The 18,855-nt window shown below is 38.6% G+C and overlaps 1 protein-coding gene across 2 annotated transcripts; it reads right to left on the bottom strand.

Annotated features, from left to right (window-relative positions):
- Positions 1-2,446: 2,446 nt before the first annotated feature.
- On the bottom strand, positions 2,447-18,631 carry ccdc40 (coiled-coil domain containing 40). 2 transcript variants are annotated; one of them, XM_051945128.1, is made up of 19 exons: positions 18,568-18,631; positions 18,043-18,187; positions 17,249-17,354; positions 14,696-14,814; positions 14,280-14,363; positions 13,404-13,623; positions 12,598-12,755; positions 12,369-12,491; positions 11,184-11,305; positions 10,544-10,787; positions 10,216-10,398; positions 9,112-9,357; positions 8,767-8,980; positions 8,352-8,521; positions 8,177-8,268; positions 7,819-7,939; positions 6,917-7,105; positions 6,674-6,832; positions 2,447-5,544 (listed from the first exon to the last, which is right to left on the bottom strand). In XM_051945128.1, the coding sequence occupies exons 2-19, from the start codon at positions 18,163-18,165 to the stop codon at positions 5,284-5,286; spliced, it is 2,934 nt and encodes a 977-aa protein (XP_051801088.1). In that variant the 5' UTR covers positions 18,166-18,187; positions 18,568-18,631; the 3' UTR covers positions 2,447-5,283. The 2 variants fall into 2 exon arrangements, with proteins under 2 accessions (XP_051801088.1, XP_022067811.2); XM_022212119.2 differs by having other exon boundaries at positions 18,043-18,220; positions 18,568-18,610.
- Between the last annotated feature and the right edge of the window lie 224 nt (positions 18,632-18,855).

Here is an 18,855-nt window from a genome sequence, read left to right as displayed (position 1 = left end):
GCACAACCACATGCTGCAAACAGAGCTGGTTCTCACACAATCACAAATCAGACACTCTAAAACCATTAGCAAAGCAGGACACTTACTCTACCCTTTTTATTCATACTCTGGGTGGCTTTGCAGTTGTTGTTTGCTTTAAACAGCTAATTCAATATCTAATCACATCATAAACCTCTGCCCGGCTTTATTAATGGGTAAAGCAGATTTGTTTGTGTAGTGGAGTACAGCTGCAGCCTGTGGCGTGAATAAACAAAGCCACAGACACAGAAACATTGGATGATGTGTGAGTTCAACCTTAATAACCTTAATAATTCCTAACCACACAAAGGCAAACACACATACCAGGCTGCTGACGGGAGCAAACACTGAGCACTCAAGTGCAAAGTCCGTCTCAGAATGAAATAAGGTTGGGGGGAGTAGCTGGTGTCTGCATTGTCAGCACAAGGTCAGAGTGTCTCTCATACTGTTTGCTAACGTACGGCTCTGATGTGTGTGAACTTACTGTGAACTGTTTGTAAAGGGTTTTATGCACACAAATGGAAGCCATGAAAGGAACTTACTGTAAATGATAAGCAGGGAGACAGACACTGGAGGATGTTGGAAACAAGCGAGCTCGGCAGCTATGAGAAATACAGAAATTTTAAGAAATGGCTTGCAAGAATATACCTGAAAAATAGAGATTTCAAACTATAACATTTGTGTGCAGCTTGAACAATCAAAGTGCAGAAACCACTTCTCAAACACAGAGCTATTTTCAAACTTCCCCTGAACAGTGTGGTTTAAGATAGGAAGATGTTGCTAATAAGGTGACTGAGGTCAGTGCATTGCAACTTTCAAATCATGTAAACTCAGGAAACGATGTGACGCTTGCTCGATACACATACTCAGTGTATCTTTAAAGATGACTGATTGCAAAGGTCACGAGACGATTAACAAAATATGATCTTCTCACTCTGCTTTGTATCAATAAAACTCCAAACTGCTGCTGTTTAAAGTGCATGATGCAGTACTCTGTAACCTAACCGGCTTCTGTCAACAATACACAGCTTGCTTATCTCCCTCATATCACTTGACAAAGTGAGGACGACCGAATACTACTAGGAATTTCCCCATTCAACATGCATGATAATATACCAGGGAAATAGACAAGTAATGATGAAAGTAGTGCGGTAAAACCTCTATCTAGACTAAAGTGTATGTTTCCTTACCATTTCTGTATGTCAACAAGTGGGAAGTGGAAAATTTCACTATTCAGTTGTCCATCAATGACTTAAGATCATTTCCGGGGGAATATATTACATAAATTGCATTTAATACACATTTCTTGACCATCCAAGGCTCCTGGAGCTCAGCTGACTTTGGCCTCAGCTGAGGAATTTGCATGAAGTCTTTAATAGTTCGATACTATAAACAGAGTTATGGTTTTAAGATAAAAACAATAAAAGCTCTTCAGTGTGAGGCTATGTAACACCACTGTAAGTCAATGGTTTGCTAACTCTAGCTAACATTAGCATCACCTTAAGCAAATGGCCAAACTAAAACCAGTGAGGCTGCACAAGGCAACTTCCAAAATTACATTTAGAAAATCATGTCCTTTATTGCTTAAAAAACTTAATTTCTATATTTGCAAAAGAAACAATGATACATTTCTTTCACCAAAAGTTAGTCTCACTTGAAGCAAAGTCTTCATAGTAAAAATGTAAATTTTTAATCAGTTTTTAATTTTATTTTTTCAACAAATTGCTGTTGTGACAGACATTCGCTATTTGTTTAAAAAATACAAATAACTAGTAACATCACAAGAAAAAAAATGCAAGTCAAATCTAAAAAAGTGTCAAAACTGTAAATGACCAATACAGAAAAAAATGTATTTTTACAAAACGTTCTTCTTTCTTTTAAAATTTTGACTGTAAAATTACTCAGTTAAATGTATTTAAATCATTGTTTAGAGAAAAATGGTGTAAATGTAGGAGTGAAAAATCTTATTTTTTTTTATCTGTTATTGTAAGGGTTTTACAACAAAAAAATCAATCTACCAAAAATTTAACAAAAATCAGTGCTTTTACAAACAATCTTTTGCTTTGTGTGGCCACTATTTAAAGCCACACACACACACACACACACACACACACACATACACACACACACACACACTATTAATAATAAATATTACTATCATTATTTTAAGGATTTTATTTTATTTTACAGTATAGTGTTGGTAATGGCTAGACGTTGGTATTGTGGGCTGAAAAGGTCCCTATCCTAGTGAATGAAAAGAGAGCCATAACTACAATTTCACTCGTCACCAGGATAAAAAAAAAAACTGCATGTAGAGAATATATATCTCTATTTCGGATTCTTTAAACATACTTTATAGTGTCTTTGCTTTAAGAGAACACATGTTCTTCTAATATGTCAAAGCCATACAGATGACAGGGAGAGCACCTTCAAATGATGGTGTTTATCCAGTCACAACAAATTGAACAATGCTCTTGGTTAGACCTGATCTGGAACAAAGACGCAGGTGATGTCATAGGAAGATGGTTTGTCGTCATTATTCCTACTAAACATTTTTTTTTTTTTTAATCACAAAACAAGGCTCATCTATAAAATGACAACACAAAGAAGTTTAAGGATGGGACACCACAGGTAAACAACACAAAACAACCTTACATTTACACATTACTTGTTGTTTTCGCATTTAGAAAAAGACGACTTAAATCATGAAAGGAGCTGCTTGTTTAATATGATAATTTGTAAAAAAAATATATATACTTATGGAAAGCCTATTTTAAGATGCTGTTAACTTGCACAACCGTTGAGTACAGTTGCGTTCCAAAGTTACATTCGGCGTAATATCTCCATGCTAGAATCATCATCAGTTTCCATTCTGAGCATGTGTTTGTTGCATCAGATTTAGAGGTGGGAGTAAGTTGAACGAGGTGAAACACAGTTCTTTGTAAAGTACCAGCAGCACGTTTTGCCATGCATCAGGGCCTGCACATGTGCTACGATAGAGGCAGTCTGTCAGGTGCCTCTGCGTGTTGTGGAAAGTCCTAATGGACACATTCTGAGGAGCCGGTTCCTCGGCATTGCATGGCTGAAACTTAGGTCGCATTTAGAGGTGTTGAAATCACTCACAGTAAATATGTCACCATCTAACAGCCTGCAGCTGCTTGGTTCAGCTGTTAAAAGCCAAAGTCAGAACCTTAACTAGTGATTACTATCTGTAAATTACAGTCCCAGCCATGAAATGAGAATTGATCCCTTTATGCTACAGCTTGCAGTTGTAGGCAACTCTCATAAATCTGTTTTGTCACAGAGGAAAACCTAAATAATACTATCTTTTAATGAGCAGTACATTACTTTGCCTAGATGCTACATGCATGTCACTTTTAGGGTAACAATAAATTACTATACACTGTGAAAAAGAGACAGTTTTTAACAATTTTTTTAAACAATTCAAATAATTTCAGTAGAATTTCTATTATTCTATATTTCCCCGTTTTGTTAAAATACAGATACCAAATGAACTGAAATGAACCACGGAAATGATCGCAGAAAGATCGCTGTAGACAACAGAGTGTGAGAAAGCCTGCAGTTTGACTTTGTGGTGTGAAATCTCACCATAGCTGTTCTATTTATAACACTTCACTACGACTGTCAGGCACTGCAGGTCAGCTCTGTTTACAAGAGTGGCAGAATATTGAATAGCATCTAGACTTACGGTAAATGCATACAGTATTTAGTTTATGACACACTATTACAGAGATGAATACCACTGCAGTAATTAATCATTGTATATTCCAGGTTCCAGCTTTTCCAGATTACAGGTTTGACTGCTTCACAATCATTAAATAAACTGGTTTTCACCTTGCCCAGCCAGCTGCTAATAGGACGGAAGTTTGCCTTCCTCCTCAGGCTTCTGAGAATGTCACGTTGAACTTACTAAATACATGTGGGAATTTATCAGAAATGTCTGGCTAAATCACCTCAGAAGCCACTAGTGAGACAATAAGAACTACAAATGAGGACAGATGAGCTGCACCAGTGCTTCCTCCATCGTCTCCAGCTGGTACAAAACAGAGATGTTTGACTGCTGATTGCACTAAAAAGATTAATCTGTCAAGACTACACTTGCCTACTATTGCTCATTTTTGTGGCCTTAGACATCCTCTTTCTTAAATACATATGTGGTATGACTCTATGGACCACTGAGATGTTGCACACATGCCCTGCTGGTTACTCCCAGACCGCAGTTTTTGGTAAAAGGTGTAAAATGCTTTTAGAAGAGCTTCTGCAAAAGCAACTGGTGTCTTTTCTTAGGCTCTTCCTCTTTAGTCCCAAAGGCCTTTTCTGTTCTTTTTTCAGTTCTGTTTTTGCCATTAGGGACCTCACACTATGGACCTCTCTGCCTACTGAACTTAAAAACACTAAGAATGCAGTTTCAAAAGCTTTTGGAACCGTTTGCTAGACGGCTGTATCTATCCTTTTTTCCATTTGTTATTCCATTTTATTGTTTTTACTTCCTCTGCGCTCACGTCCTTTAGTTTTATTCTCATTTTATCGTGTATGGTTATATTTCTGAGCAAAGGACGATATAAATAAAATTAATTTTTAACTCCAGATGATACAGGTACTAGAGAAACACTAATGGACATCAGTATCATCAACACTGTTGAGCAATGTCCAATAATATACAATAAATTCATTTGAATTTGTTAACTTCATACTAATTGCCACAGTATGTTACTCATTTACTTTTATCATTTTGTGTTCACCAGAATAGATGCACTGTTATCTGGCAGAAGTGAACGTAACTTAATAAACACAAGAGAAAGAAAAATGTATTTCCAAAGATGTAATTGTAAAAAATCCCACTAAGGGTATTTTTTTAGAATGTGCACTTTCAAACCAGTTTCTCGCATCAAATATTCAAATTTATTAAACACACTGATTCACCTCTGCACATGAAATAGGGCAAACAAATCCATGAAACACACAATAGTTGAGCAAAAATATTTTTGGAAGAATTTTACTCGTAACCACTTATGTATCATTCTGATACTGTCAAATAAATTGAAAAAGCCAAACATTATGGAGGATTTAGTTGTTTGCATTACTGTTCAGTTAGCCTTCATTTGATTATACTGCTTTACAGCATTTCATTTAAATCACAAAAGAAGTATACGCTATTTATCTCATCTTTCCCTCTTATCTTCACTTCAGTTTTACTCACAGTCGACCACTGTGCACTTCCTCTCCTGGACTCTTATCTACATCTTACCCTGACTCCCAAGTTCCCTTCTGCTCTTGCTGTGTTAGTTCTGCCAGTGTCTTTAATGTCTTGCGCAGCGCCCCCTGGTGTTGGGGGAATTCCTCACAAATGCGGTGCAGGATGGCGCTGGCAGCATGCATTCGCTCCATCTGGCCCTGCAGAGCTTCTCCCACTGACTCGCTGCTGGAAAAGGCCTTGTAGCTGCCTTTACACACTCCCTGCAGTCTCTTGGTCCGACTTTGCAGAGCCACTAGGTGGGCCAGTTTCTGGAAGGAAGGAAAGAAAGATTTAAAAAAAATAGAATATCTTCATTTTCATACCACAGTGTACAACAAAAATCAAGCAGCAATCCTGTCACAAAAGCAAAGTACATGTTTAAAGTACAGTAGGAGATGTACAAATGTAAAACAATAATAGGATAAAATGTAGAAGAGAAATCGTATACACAAATGTATCTGTGAAAACTTTTAAAGATGGCTTATTTGGTGTAATAAGAAATATATAAACAGTAGTGTAACTAATTGAACTCCTGCATACTGCACATTGCTGAACATATATGAAGAAGTATTGCAAAAATGACATGCAAGGTGTATGTGAACATATGTAAATGTGTGTAGTTTCAGCAAATAAATACCAGGTGCTTAATATAAAGGTGTCTATTTTTCTGATTCTGTAAATGTAACAGTGAATAAATTAACAGTGAGTAGATTAAACAAAATTGAGTTGAGCTGCTGGTAGACACTCAGGTCCAGGCAGGTTGCTGTAAGTGTTATGTGTGATATATGATATATATTAAGCTTTTGACGGTTAGGCGATTTACAATGATAACAGAAAGTGGAGGAACAATGAAAAGCTATTTCTGTTTTTCTTGGTTTGCAGGAGTGGCTTCCATGAGTGGAAACTGTGATACTCAAGTCAGCATGACCCAGTAAAAATACATGAAGAAACATTCTCACCACACCTTCAATAGACTGAGACAGCATTTACTGAGAAAGGACAAAGCACATGTTTCAGCTTTGAAAAGACTTTTGATTGACACATACCAGGTATTGTTCAATATTTGAAGAAGTAAGCTGCTGTACTGTATTAGATTTCTAGCCAGAGAAGTGCCAGTCACACACACACACACACACACACACACACACACACACACACACACACACACACACACACACACACACACACACACACACACACACACACACACACACACACACACACACACACACACACACAGAGACACACACAGACACACACAGACACACACAGACACACACAGACACACACACACACAAACCAGGGTATTTCAGAAAAGCCACAAAACGTTTGAAGGCAGATTTACAACATGTCGACACGGTGGAATCTATTAATGTAATGAGGGTATATGCTCCTTACTCTGTCTTTAGTGTCCTGGAGATTTTCAAAGTCAGAGTCCAGCATGTATCCATTGCCGCACAGTTCAATCAGCTGCTGCTTCTGCTTCTTGAGGTTGTCGCTCAAACTCACCTGGCTCTGGCTCAGCTCCCTGATCACCTGCTCACACTCTTCCGCATGCTGAACACACACATACTACATTTTAGATACTTGTGCAACATCCTCTGGGGTTTTTTGCAGATATGGAAAATACACTTCACCCACCTTGTGCGTTTCCTGGGTCTTGCGCTGCAGGCCCTGTATGAGGCGGCTCAGGTCGCCTTTAGTGGTCTGTTTGTGGGAGTTGTGGACCATGGCCTCCCTGCGCAGGACGATGGTTTCCCTCCTCGCCACGGTTGCTTCGCTCTCTCTCAGCAGCCGCTCCCGCTGCTTCATCAGCTGGTTGAGTCGCACCTGCAGAGACACACACAGTCCAAAAACTTTCATGTAAAAGCTATATAAAAACCATGAATTAAGGCAAACAAATCACTATTGTTTTATTTATGTAAAGGAGCAGCTCATTTTCACCTAAAGCACTTTCCCATTGTGAACATTAATTTTAAATATGCACAGTTGCTCAGTATGGAGCAGCTACTGCATAAATCATTGCTTCCCCATGAGGGCCACAAGGACACCATACAATTCCGATAAAGACGTGAATAATAATTCATAACTCTGGAGGCTATATTTTGTGGCTAAGAGATTGACCTTGACACAGTCTGTCTCTGCGGCATCTTTGTTCACTCCTCATCATGCCTCCAACAACAAGACGCTGATTTTCATGTAAAGTAGGTCATTGGTATGCATAGTAATCTTTTCACTACTTAGCTACCTTATATGTGTGTTGTCCTATTGAGAGTTTGAAAGAGCTTCAGAGTGTGTACAGCGGGAGTAGGGGAAACGATAGGAGGAACGTGTTTGTTATAACATTCAAATGTCTGACATTGAGCCTATTTTCAGACAGGATGTCTTTCTCTTTCTGCATGTCTGACAGATTAGTCAGAAGAAACTGTGTTTAGCAATCTTGTTGACTCTTACTACAGCACAGATGAAAAAATGTCTGCATTTTTTTCCCTCATAATGTATTCTATTATATAAGATCTATATATTGTGTTCACTATATTTACCTCCATACGGTGTATTTCGGCTTTCATCACCTGGATCTCTCCCTGTCGTACCTCTGTGTCCACGACTGAGCGAGTCTCTTTTACAAGCTGGATCTTCTTCTCCCACAGCATGATTTGTCGCCTGCAGGGAACGTATGCCAAAATATGGACAAAACAAAAGGACACTTGTATAAAAAAAATAAAAATAAAAATCACCCAATATATGGGGAGTGAGCTTTAGGGACAGAAAGACAAAACCAGACTGATATAACTTACTGTTAGCTTTTTCTAAAATAAGCTACTGTTATTAATTTTGCTAAATATCTTAGAGACATGAACTCAGATTGAACAAGAACAAAATGTGTCATATGTGACTGACTCAGCTTCCAGCAGACTGTTGAGCAGCCTCTCTTTTTCTTCATGCGTCTTCTCGTGCTTCATCTGCACCTCAATACACCCCCGCTCAGCCTCCTGAAAACATTATTTCACAGTAAGGTTCATTTTTTAATATAAAATCACAGGAAAGCTCGCCATTGAACATAATTAAAGCGTGCCTTAAGTCTGTGAACAAAGTCCATCTCCGTGAGTGCGTTTTCCTGCTCCAGAGCATGGCTGAGCTGTCCATTTTTACTCAGCAGGGTGTTGAGTTTCACCAAGTCTCTCTTCAGTGTCTTCAGGTTTTTCTCCAGCTCCTTCTCCTCTCGGTGCTCGGATTCAATTTGACCTAGTATGGTTGGAGTTGTTGTTTAAGGAGTTTAAGTGTGAGTGCAGATGGCAGTGTGTACGTTATGTACAGTACATGCAAATGCTTTGACGATATAAGCTGTTTTTATTTTACTATTTAATACTTACAACTTTACAAACTAAAGCTCAGTAATAACCTACTACTATAAATTACTGACAAATTAAAAAACTTGGACCTGTGTACCTGTATATTAGTGTATGTGCGAGCTTGTGCATATTGCTTACTCTGCAAACGGATTTTCTTCTGGTGCATTGCAGTGTAGTCTGTCTGCAGTTTGAGCATCTGCCTGCTGTTGGACTCTATCTCCTGGGTCAGTCCCACCAGTGTTTCCTGCTGTCTCATCCAGAGCTGCTGGTCGCTCTTGATATTCACAGCAAGATCCTCAATCTGACCCATGACTGCCTGTATCTTAATTTGCAGAGGGCTCAGGTCATCATGCTGAGAATGGAGACACAAAAAAAAAAATCACAAAGGCAGCCTGTAACTTGTATGTCTTATTGTGAAGATCATTGATTTATCCACATTAACAACAGACAAGCAGGATTTACTGCTTCCCCATGATCTCTCACCCCAGTGCTGGATGTGATTTGACAGATGTTGGTCTTGCAGGTGGCGATTGCTGTTTGCTTCTGGTTGATGAGTGTAACAAATGAGGAAACGTTATTCTGATTTAAGGTCAGCAACTTGTTGTAATTTGCAATCTCCTCATCCAGGGCCTGCTGGGTCACGGCCAAACTGTTCACATGTTGGTCGACCTGTTGGTTCTGTAGTCTCACTGTCAATATCTCATTCTCCAACTGCTGCAGCTGACACATCTAAAAGGACAAAAGAGATGATGAGCAACATCAAAATGGAATATCTTAACATTTTATTTATTCTTTGCATGCACTGCATCTTTTTTGTGCTGTTGTAATAATTTAGATTTGTTACAACTTCAGTACTTTATCCTTTTGCCTCTACACTTTTGCTGCTCAGGTTCTCTTATGCTGAACATAACGGTCAATAAAAGAGACACTTCCTAAACAACCCTTGTAGTGTTCTCTCAACTTGGGCTTGAGACAAATTTTAAAAACAAAGGCTGAGTGACTGGAGGAGCAGGCAAGTCTCACTAAAGATGCCATCTAGTTGCAATATGAGAAACATACAGTGGTCCCAAAAAGCATTAATTGTCAAACTGCCTATGGCTATTTCATAAAATCTTAGCATGATAATTATTATTCAATCTATAGAGGGCTCAACATAAATGTTTTCTACTAACATTAAAAAAACAAGGTGCCACTTAAGATATTAATAGATATGTTGTGAAGCCACTATAGAATCCGGTTTTGGGGCCTGAGGCACTAAAACTCCTGCTCGTTCGATTCTTATTGTTTTGTTTTTGTTTCTTTTTTTCTTTAATCCGTCTCTTCTGAGTTCCCTAAATTACTACAAGTAAAATAATAAATGCTAATTGTTGTCCTAGGCCTTTACGTAAGACAGGTCCAGTTTGAAACAGAAGGTCTGTGATTAAACAGTATTTATTAAATAATACAGCAGTAGCAATAACAGCCATACTATTTATGTCGAGGATCTCGAGGGAAAGGGACTTCGGTAAAACAGATGTTTGAACTCATGGATAATCAATAACTAAACATCCTGAATCCTTTTTTCACATTTATAAATTTCATTTTTACCTTCTCCTTCTTGTGAGAGGCCATCTTGCTGGTCAGCCTTTGGGAGTACTTGGCAGCCTTGTTGTGTGTGAGCTTCTGCTGCATGTTGGTCACAATCTTCTTCTCCAGGTCCAGACGCACAGAACTCTCCTTCTCCAGCTGCCTCCTCTGATCGTTCAGTTCAGTCTGCTGGGCACTGGCTTCCTAGAAAATGAGGAAAAAGAGTAAAGGAAGAAGAATCGATTACGAATAAAAGAATGTAACAGTCAGAGGGGAAAAGAGCAGGTAGTAAGGCCTTGCAGCAGGGCTATTGTCTGGACAAACACAGGAGCCTTTACACTCCATTTACCTTCTTGAGTGTGGTGAGGGTTTGCTCTGTCTGGCGCAGAGTTCGGATGCAGGTGCTGTAGTGGGCCTGCAGAGCCTCCTGCTGGGCCTGTTTCTGACTGATCAGCTTCTTGGACGTGGTACAATCCATCTGAGACCAGTTCAGCTGGATGGTCAGTGTCTCATTTTGGTCCTGTTCTGCAGTGATGGATTTCTTGTAGCCTTCAATCTCTCTGTCCAGCAAAATCACCTGGTGTTCAATCTCACTGTGGGAAACAAGCCCAGAAGTGGAAAATGAATGAATTAACATGGGTTTTGACTTTTTTGTTTTTTTTAACCTTTCCTACTAAATTCGATGTTATGGATTATGTGTTCTGAAAATGTAGTACACAATTTATACTTATTTTAGACATATCTGCATATTTTAAAATCAGAAGGCAGGTAATTTTGATTCATGTTTTCACTTCTATTTAACTTTCTTGCTCCTGAAGCAGTGAAAACCAACAATCTATCACTGTAGAAGAATATCCCTATGATACTGCTCGTGAAGCATGTCTCCAGCAGGAACATCATTTGCTACATATACACCTGAAATGCATTTTTACATTTAAAGGGAATTTGTAGTATTTGAATATTCAGGCTTCCTTTCCTCTCTTTCTCACCACATGGCATCTTGCATTGCGCTGAACGCCTCATCTCGCCTCCTCATGCCCGTCAGGCTGCTGTTCCACTGCTGCAGCAGCTGTTTACGTGTCACCAACAACGACTCCATTTCCATCTCAGCCTGTAGAAAAACACAAACATGAATGAGGTGTCCAGACTGACATTAAAATACCAACCATCATACTGGATCAGCACTAGAACATGAAGACATGCTTACAATTGGTTCATCAGTTCTGAAAACAATCAATGAAATGGACAATAGATGACTGTGTTGGTGTTCTGATTAAATTTGGTTGTTGCAGTAACAACAGATTCATTGACTTTGGGTATAAAGTGAAAAGTTGCCACTCATAGTGATCAATTTATACATAATTTTCATCTGATGCTGCAGTTCTACAAAACCAGTTCGTATCATTTAGCTTACTATTTTGGTTTCATAGACAAAAAAATGTTCTGGTAAGTTACTGGTACAGCATTAAACAGCAAAAAGAAGTCAATGACTACTGAGACTACAACTAGAGATTATTACAACTGTCAAATAACCCGTGCACGATTTTCTCAGCGAATTAAATTAGTTGTTTGGTCTATATAATTAGATAAAAAATGGTGAAAATTGCTGATCACTGTTTCTGAAGGAGCAAGATGCAGTTTCCAAATGTCGTGTTTTGTTCACACCACAGAGATATTCACTTTACTGACAGAGGAAGTGTTAATAATTAATAAAAATTAAAAAGCTCCCCAAACAATTAAAGAATGATCAAAATAGTTGAAAAATAATCCATTAATTGCTCCAGCTCCAATGATGACCTGGTTTTATAAAAAAGCGAGACCTTATCTCAGGAGTCAGATGTTTATCTGAGAAGTTGGTGGAATTCAAAGTAGAGCAAATAATTGAGTGGACATTGAACTTAGATTTGTTATGTTGCCAGAAATACAAAAGAACATACTCTGTACATGCTGAATGAGTAATCATTTAAGTCTGTTAACTTGTCAGCCATAGCAACTTTATCAGTTTTCTCTACAGCAAGAATCAGTAAAAAAATATATATTTGTGGATCTTCCTTTCAATTTATGTATATGTTTGTAGCATTAATAGGTGTAGTAATTCTAAGTATTTGCTCACTAATTAAAAGCACTTCTTTGAACTTACAGGTATAAGTTATCTTATGCCATGCAGTGGTTACCTCAGACAGGGCCTCTTTAGTTGCCAGAGTCTCTTCCGCTTGAGCACTGGTCTGGGCCTCATACATTTCTATCTGCTGCTTCAGTCTCTCCATGTCCTTTGTTAGACGCTCAACATATAAATCCTAATTATGCAGGAGAATTTTCAGTCAGTAACAGTTGATTATGACATAGTATAATCAAAATGTAAAAGAGCTCATGCTTTAACGTGTCTGACTTCAGTCTGTCCACCTGCTTCATTTTCTGTTCTTCTGCCTGAGTTTTCTCAGCTCCTGCTTTGCGTCTGGCATTGTTCATGATTTTGACTTTAGAGTGCAGATCCTCACTGACTCCTTGCGTGAACAGGAGGTGTTGCATCACGTTGTCTAACTCTGTTTGTAGCCGGGACACTGAGAGAAGATACAGGAGTCAACATTAACATTATACCTCAGATCTGTCATTTAGAAACATGAACTGACAGTGACGCTGTCTTGCTGCTGCTCAAATAGTACTGATTATATACAAGCAGTTTGTAATACAAAACATGCTGAGCATAATGTTTTGCACAACAATCTGAAACAATAGTCTAATTTAGGATAGGATTCAGTCATGATTTACTGTTTATTGTGATTTAAACTGACATAGAATAAAAAATTGTGATGCATTGCTATTTAGACCTGTGTGTTTAAATCCAAATCAGCTTTAGCAAAAATAATGTCTACAGCTGTGTCACTTTTGTGAGGACTTAGTTACCACTTATATTGGAAATCTATACATACAGTATATATTTTCTTTGCATGGACGTGGTTTCACAGACAAATGTAAGTTGTTAAGTAAAAACTACATATACATATTCATTTATTTTTTTCAGGCAGGCCTAATTTGACCACTATGTGTCTCAAATTTCCAGTCAGGGTGTCAAACATGAGGATCATCCTGTATCAAATCGGTTATCTTAGATTTGTAAATATGAGTTTAAAGCAACTTTGCAATTCAAAATGAAATATAATCCTGGATCTGTGCCAAGACACAACCACCAAATGACTAACTAGTCTCACCACTGGCTTCAGCTTCTCTGTCCTGGCTGATGGTACAGGAATACTGGCTCTTTATCGTCTCCAGCTGATCCTGTGTCTGCCGATGCTTGGCTTCAGCCTGTGCCTTGGTCTGATGACCGTCCTCCAGCTTGTTCTGCAGTCTGGCCAGCTGCTCCTGGACCGTGAACATCTCAACACCTACTTCCTGCATGTGGCTGGTGACTGCCTTCTCTACTGCCAGCTGAGACAACCGGAGAGAAAGCAGAGAGAGGAATCAGACAACAAATCATCCAGGCTATCATTCTATCTGATTTACACTTTCTTTTTGACATCCAAACATTCCTTGTTGTGAATACTTTCACAATTTTAGAATTTTATGCCGGCTATTAAAATGTATTTGCTGCACATAGGACAAAGGACAAAATAAAATGTTACAGATTTAATACATTACAAACCAACAGCACCATCTTCTGGACATATAAAGCGAAATCAAAGTCGATTCCTCTTTCCAGCCACTTTCAGTAGGTGTTAACCACTGCATAACCGGACATTTTGTATATACTCTGACCCAGTCATCTTGCATTCACAATTTGGCTCCTGTTGGTGTCACTCAGATCCTCACATTGCCCATTTTTCCTGCTTCCAACAAATTAGCTTCAAGAAACTGACTGTTGACTTGCTGTCTGATAAAACCCTCCCCTTAACAGGTGAGAATGTAATGAGATAATCGAGGTTGTTTACTTCATCTGTCAGTGATTTTAATGGTGTGTCTTACTGGTGTAACTAAATTAAATATAAATGTTTCTGAAAGTGTAAATGTGTTTACTAATAGAGCAAAGATAGGAAAAAGCAGATAACAGCCTATATACATTTGTTGTTCATAGTAAAGAAGCCAACCTTTTCCTTCAGCTCCAGATTGATCCTCTCCAGCTGTTTATTGAGCTGAATGCTCAGAGCAGCTTGTTGCCTTCTGACTAGCGGCTGCCAACAGATCAAAAGCAGCATTAATGAGAGGACAGTGAAAGTACAAAACATGTCTTAGGACGTTTATGAACTAACTGTGCACCTTAAGTCTGTGAATAGAAGCACATTCATGTCTGTGCAGCATTAACATGGTTTTGGGACCCAAGTTCACGTTTAATTAAAAACCAGGGGCTAATTTTTCACTGCTACCAGTGTACCTGACCACTATTATACTAGACACATAGATGAGACATTGATACCATTTTCTCTTTGAGAAGCAGTCAGACAAAATCAATTTAGCAAATACTGATTGCATCAGTGTTACAGGTATTGAGGTAGAATCTACACACATGTTCAGGATCAAGAACAATGAACTCGTCCTCCTCCTCCTCGTCTTCTGGAGGGGGTTGCTGATCCTCCATGGCCTCTGATGTATTTAGATTTAAAAGATGAGCCTCATTTTCTTGCACTAAAACACACAAAATGACAGTTTAACTAGTCAAAATGTGATTAATGACAAGGACCTCTGAACATGGACTTGGTACAATTTTTTTTAGGTTTTTGTTTCTTTTTCCACACGCAAGCCTACATTTTAATGTAGTATACTCTTTCTTCATGACATATGAGGAACTATGATGTTCTCCCTCTGATGAAAATCAAGTTTTTAGCTTATCCACATGTCAATATGGTATTTTTATAGGCTGAAAAACACATCATGAGTGAAATAAGCACATCAGCAATGGCTAAGCATTTTAACCTTAAAGGTAACCATCTCAAAAACAAGGATTCATACTTCTGTGTTTTTCTTTAAGTAAAAAGCCCAGGCAATTCTGTCAGTCCTGTCAAGCTGCATGGTGGGACTTTCTACTTGCGTAGTATACTGTAGTTTTTCAATGTTTGAGATCCACACATTCTAGAGGAAGCAATGGTGTACACACGTGGACAAAATTGTTGGTACCCCTCAGTTAAAGAAGGAAAAACCCACAATTCTCACTGAAATCACTTGAAACTCACAAAAGTAACAAATAAAAATTTATTGAAAATTAAATAATCAAAATCAGCCATCACTTTTGAATTGTCGATTAACATAATTATTTAAAAAAACAAACTAATGAAATAGGGCTGGACAAAAATGATGGTACCCATAACTTAATATTTTGTTGCACAACCTTTTGAGGCAATCACTGCAATTAAACGATTTCTGTATTTGTCAATGAGCGTTCTGCAGCTGTCAACAGGTATTTTGGCCCACTCCTCATGAACAAACAGCTCCAGTTGTCTCAGGTTTGATGGGTGTCTTCTCCAAATGGCATGTTTCAGCTCCTTCCACATATGTTCAATGGGATTCAGATCTGGGCTCATAGAAGGCCACTTTAGAATAGTCCAACGCTTTTCTCTCAGCCATTCTTGGGTGTTTTTGGCTGTGTGTTTTGGATCGTTGTCCTGTTGGAAGACCCATGACCTGCGACTGAGACCAAGCTTTCTGACACTAGGCAGCACATTTCTCTCCAGAATGCCTTGATAGTCTTCAGATTTCATCGTACCTTGCACACTTTCAAGACACCCTGTGCCAGATGCAGCAAAGCAGCCCCAAAACATTACTGAGCCTCCTCCATGTTTCACCGTAGGGACAGTGTTCTTTTCTTCGTATGCTTGGTTTTTGAGTCTATGAACATAGAGTTGATGTGCCTTACCAAAAAGCTCCAGTTTGGTCTCATCTGTCCAAAGGACATTCTCCCAGAAGCTTTGTGGCTTGTCAACATGCATTTTTGCAAATTCCAGTCTCGCTTTTTTAAGAGTTTTTTCAGCAGTGGTGTCCTCCTTGGTCGTCTCCCATGAAGTCCACTTTGGCTCAAACAACGACGAATGGTGCCATCTGACACTGATGTACCTTGGCCTTGGAGTTCACCTTTAATTTCTTTGGAGGTTGCTCTGGGCTCTTTGGATACAATTCCAACGATCCGTCTCTTCAATTTGTCATCAATTTTCCTCTTGCGGCCACGTCCAGGGAGGTTGGCTACTGTCCCGTGGGTCTTGAACTTCTGAATAATATGAGCCACTGTTGTCACAGGAACTTCAAGCTGTTTAGAGATGGTCTTATAGCCTTTACCTTTAAGATGTTTGTCTATAATTTTTTTTTCGGATGTCCTGGGACAATTCTCTCCTTCGCTTTCTGTTGTCCATGTTCAGTGTGGTACACACCTTTTCACCAAACAGCAGGGTGACTACTTGTCTCCCTTTAAATAGGCAGACTGACTGATTATGAGTTTGGAAACACCTGTGATGTCAATTAAATGACACACCTGAGTTAATCATGTCACTTTGGTCAAATAGTTTTCAATCTTTTATAGAGGTACCATCATTTTTGTCCAGGCCTGTTTCATTAGTTTGTTTTTTGAAATAATTATGTTAATCAACAATTCAAAAGTAATGGCTGTTTTTGATTATTTAATTTTCAATACATTTTTATTTATTGTTACTTTTGTGAGTTTCAAGTGATTTCAGTGAGAATTGTGGGTTTTTCCTTCTTTAACTGAGGGGTACCAACAATTTTGTCCACGTGTGTAAATATACATTTTAGACATTTTAAGGCAGGCAGGGATTATTTTCAAGGAAAAAAAAAGTCTAAATGTGTAACTTTGACAGAGATGAGTTTTAGGGGTAAAATCAATGATAAAGTATCCTGTATTCAGTTTAAATTAATATTAGATAGTAACAATGTTTTAAAATAAAAGAGCCAAAGCCAACCAGCCGAAATTAGCCATTTGACCTCACCTAATGGATACAATTTGCACTTCTGCCTCTGTTGCACTTGCCAGTTTCATTTCCCTCATGATGATCACTGATACTGTATTGAACTGTGTCATGCTGTGTTGCTATCTACTGATTAATGTGTGACTTACCTGAATTTCTGGCTGCTGGGTTGTATTCATCCACTATGATGAGATCAGGGTGAGGCTGAGGGACGGTGTCATCAGACTGAGGTGCTGACTGATCCTGTGAGTCACCCTGTGACACAGACACAGAGCATGTACGTATAAGCTTCATGAGTTAACATTTAGACAATGTGCATTGTTAGACACACGTTGCATTTCCCCATTTTTGACTTTACATGATCAACAATGCATGCAATAAGCTTAAGTTCTTACTAATATTTAGTGCATCCAACAGTAAAGACTGCAATTTAGGTGCAAAATCACAGCACCCAAGAAAATATCAAAAATGTCTCTAAAATAATAGTAATGACTATTGCAGCTTTCAAAACTCAACGCCAGCAATAACAGATTAAAAACCGACAGTAAAACATTAGAAAAACAACAAAATATATAAAAAGGGCAGCAATAGAAGAATAGAAAAGACACAAACACCAATCAGTAAGATAGATTTTCAAAAGCTTTTTAAAACTGACCCTGACTCAGTTTTTCTGACAGTAAAGGGGACTTTGTTACACTGCAATAGAGCTAAAACAATAAACTCACTGTTCTTATTTGTTTGTTTCACGCCTAACGTGTACAATTTAACAGCAACTGAGCAATTTGAGCAACCTTGAGGTGCAGCATAAAACGGTTAAGGGTTCCGAGGAGCATTGCAGAGCCACACCATGTGGCGCAGTTGCTAAAGCAGTAGCAATGTGAGGTAACACTTCAGAATTAAAAGTTTCTTGATTCCTCCTGACTCCTCAGACATGATTGTGTACCTCTGGAGCTGACGGTTCAGTGGCACCCTCCTCTGCTTTGTCACCTTCATCCTGCAGGTTGGTGTCTCTCTCATTTCGGCTGGAGCCTTCCTCCCTCCCTTCCTCATCACCTGCACTCTGCATTGGACCTGATTTGACAAGTCGTCTGGAGACAGGTAGCATACTTTAATGAAGTTACCTGTTAGCGACAAGTAAATAAACATACCGTAGTTACTTGTATTAGCGTGTCCTTGCTTTAGTTTTGCTCACTTTCTGTATGAGGATAGTAGAAAAAAAACACAAGACCGAGAAAACTACCATTTGCAATAGATATTTTTTAACCCTAGCTTAACGGCGACTTGTTAGCACAGGGTTAATAGCTCAGATAGACAGGTCGAGAAAAAAAACATTTTACTGACAGTTACGGTGAAATAGTGGACATGTAACGTTTGCTACTGAGCAATTAAAAGAAAAACGCAGCTTTTCTAAGTAACATATTAATAACAATTTGTTTTCGACACCGTTTAGAATCAAAGCTCTTCTTACCTGTTTCACTATTGCTGACAAACCGGAGCTCCACGGTTACTCGGCAACCGTAAACTTCAGTGGCAGGAGAGGAGCATGCGCAGTGCTCATTAGCTCAGACCAGCAGCTGTGGTAAACAAAGGTCATCTTCTACAACCCAAAACTGTTCACATCTCTGCCAAATTTTATTTGTATTTGACAAATAGGCGACGTCTAGTTAAAAAAAAAAAATCGAAAATGCTAAAAAAAAAATTAAAAAAAATCACTTTTTCCTTTGTAGATAAACCTCAATGAGTCTGTTGTGGATGA

The sequence above is a fragment of the Acanthochromis polyacanthus genome, chromosome 3 (genome assembly GCF_021347895.1).
Source record: "Acanthochromis polyacanthus isolate Apoly-LR-REF ecotype Palm Island chromosome 3, KAUST_Apoly_ChrSc, whole genome shotgun sequence".
Taxonomy (NCBI): domain Eukaryota; kingdom Metazoa; phylum Chordata; class Actinopteri; family Pomacentridae; genus Acanthochromis; species Acanthochromis polyacanthus.
This window is presented reverse-complemented; position numbering and strand designations above follow the sequence as displayed.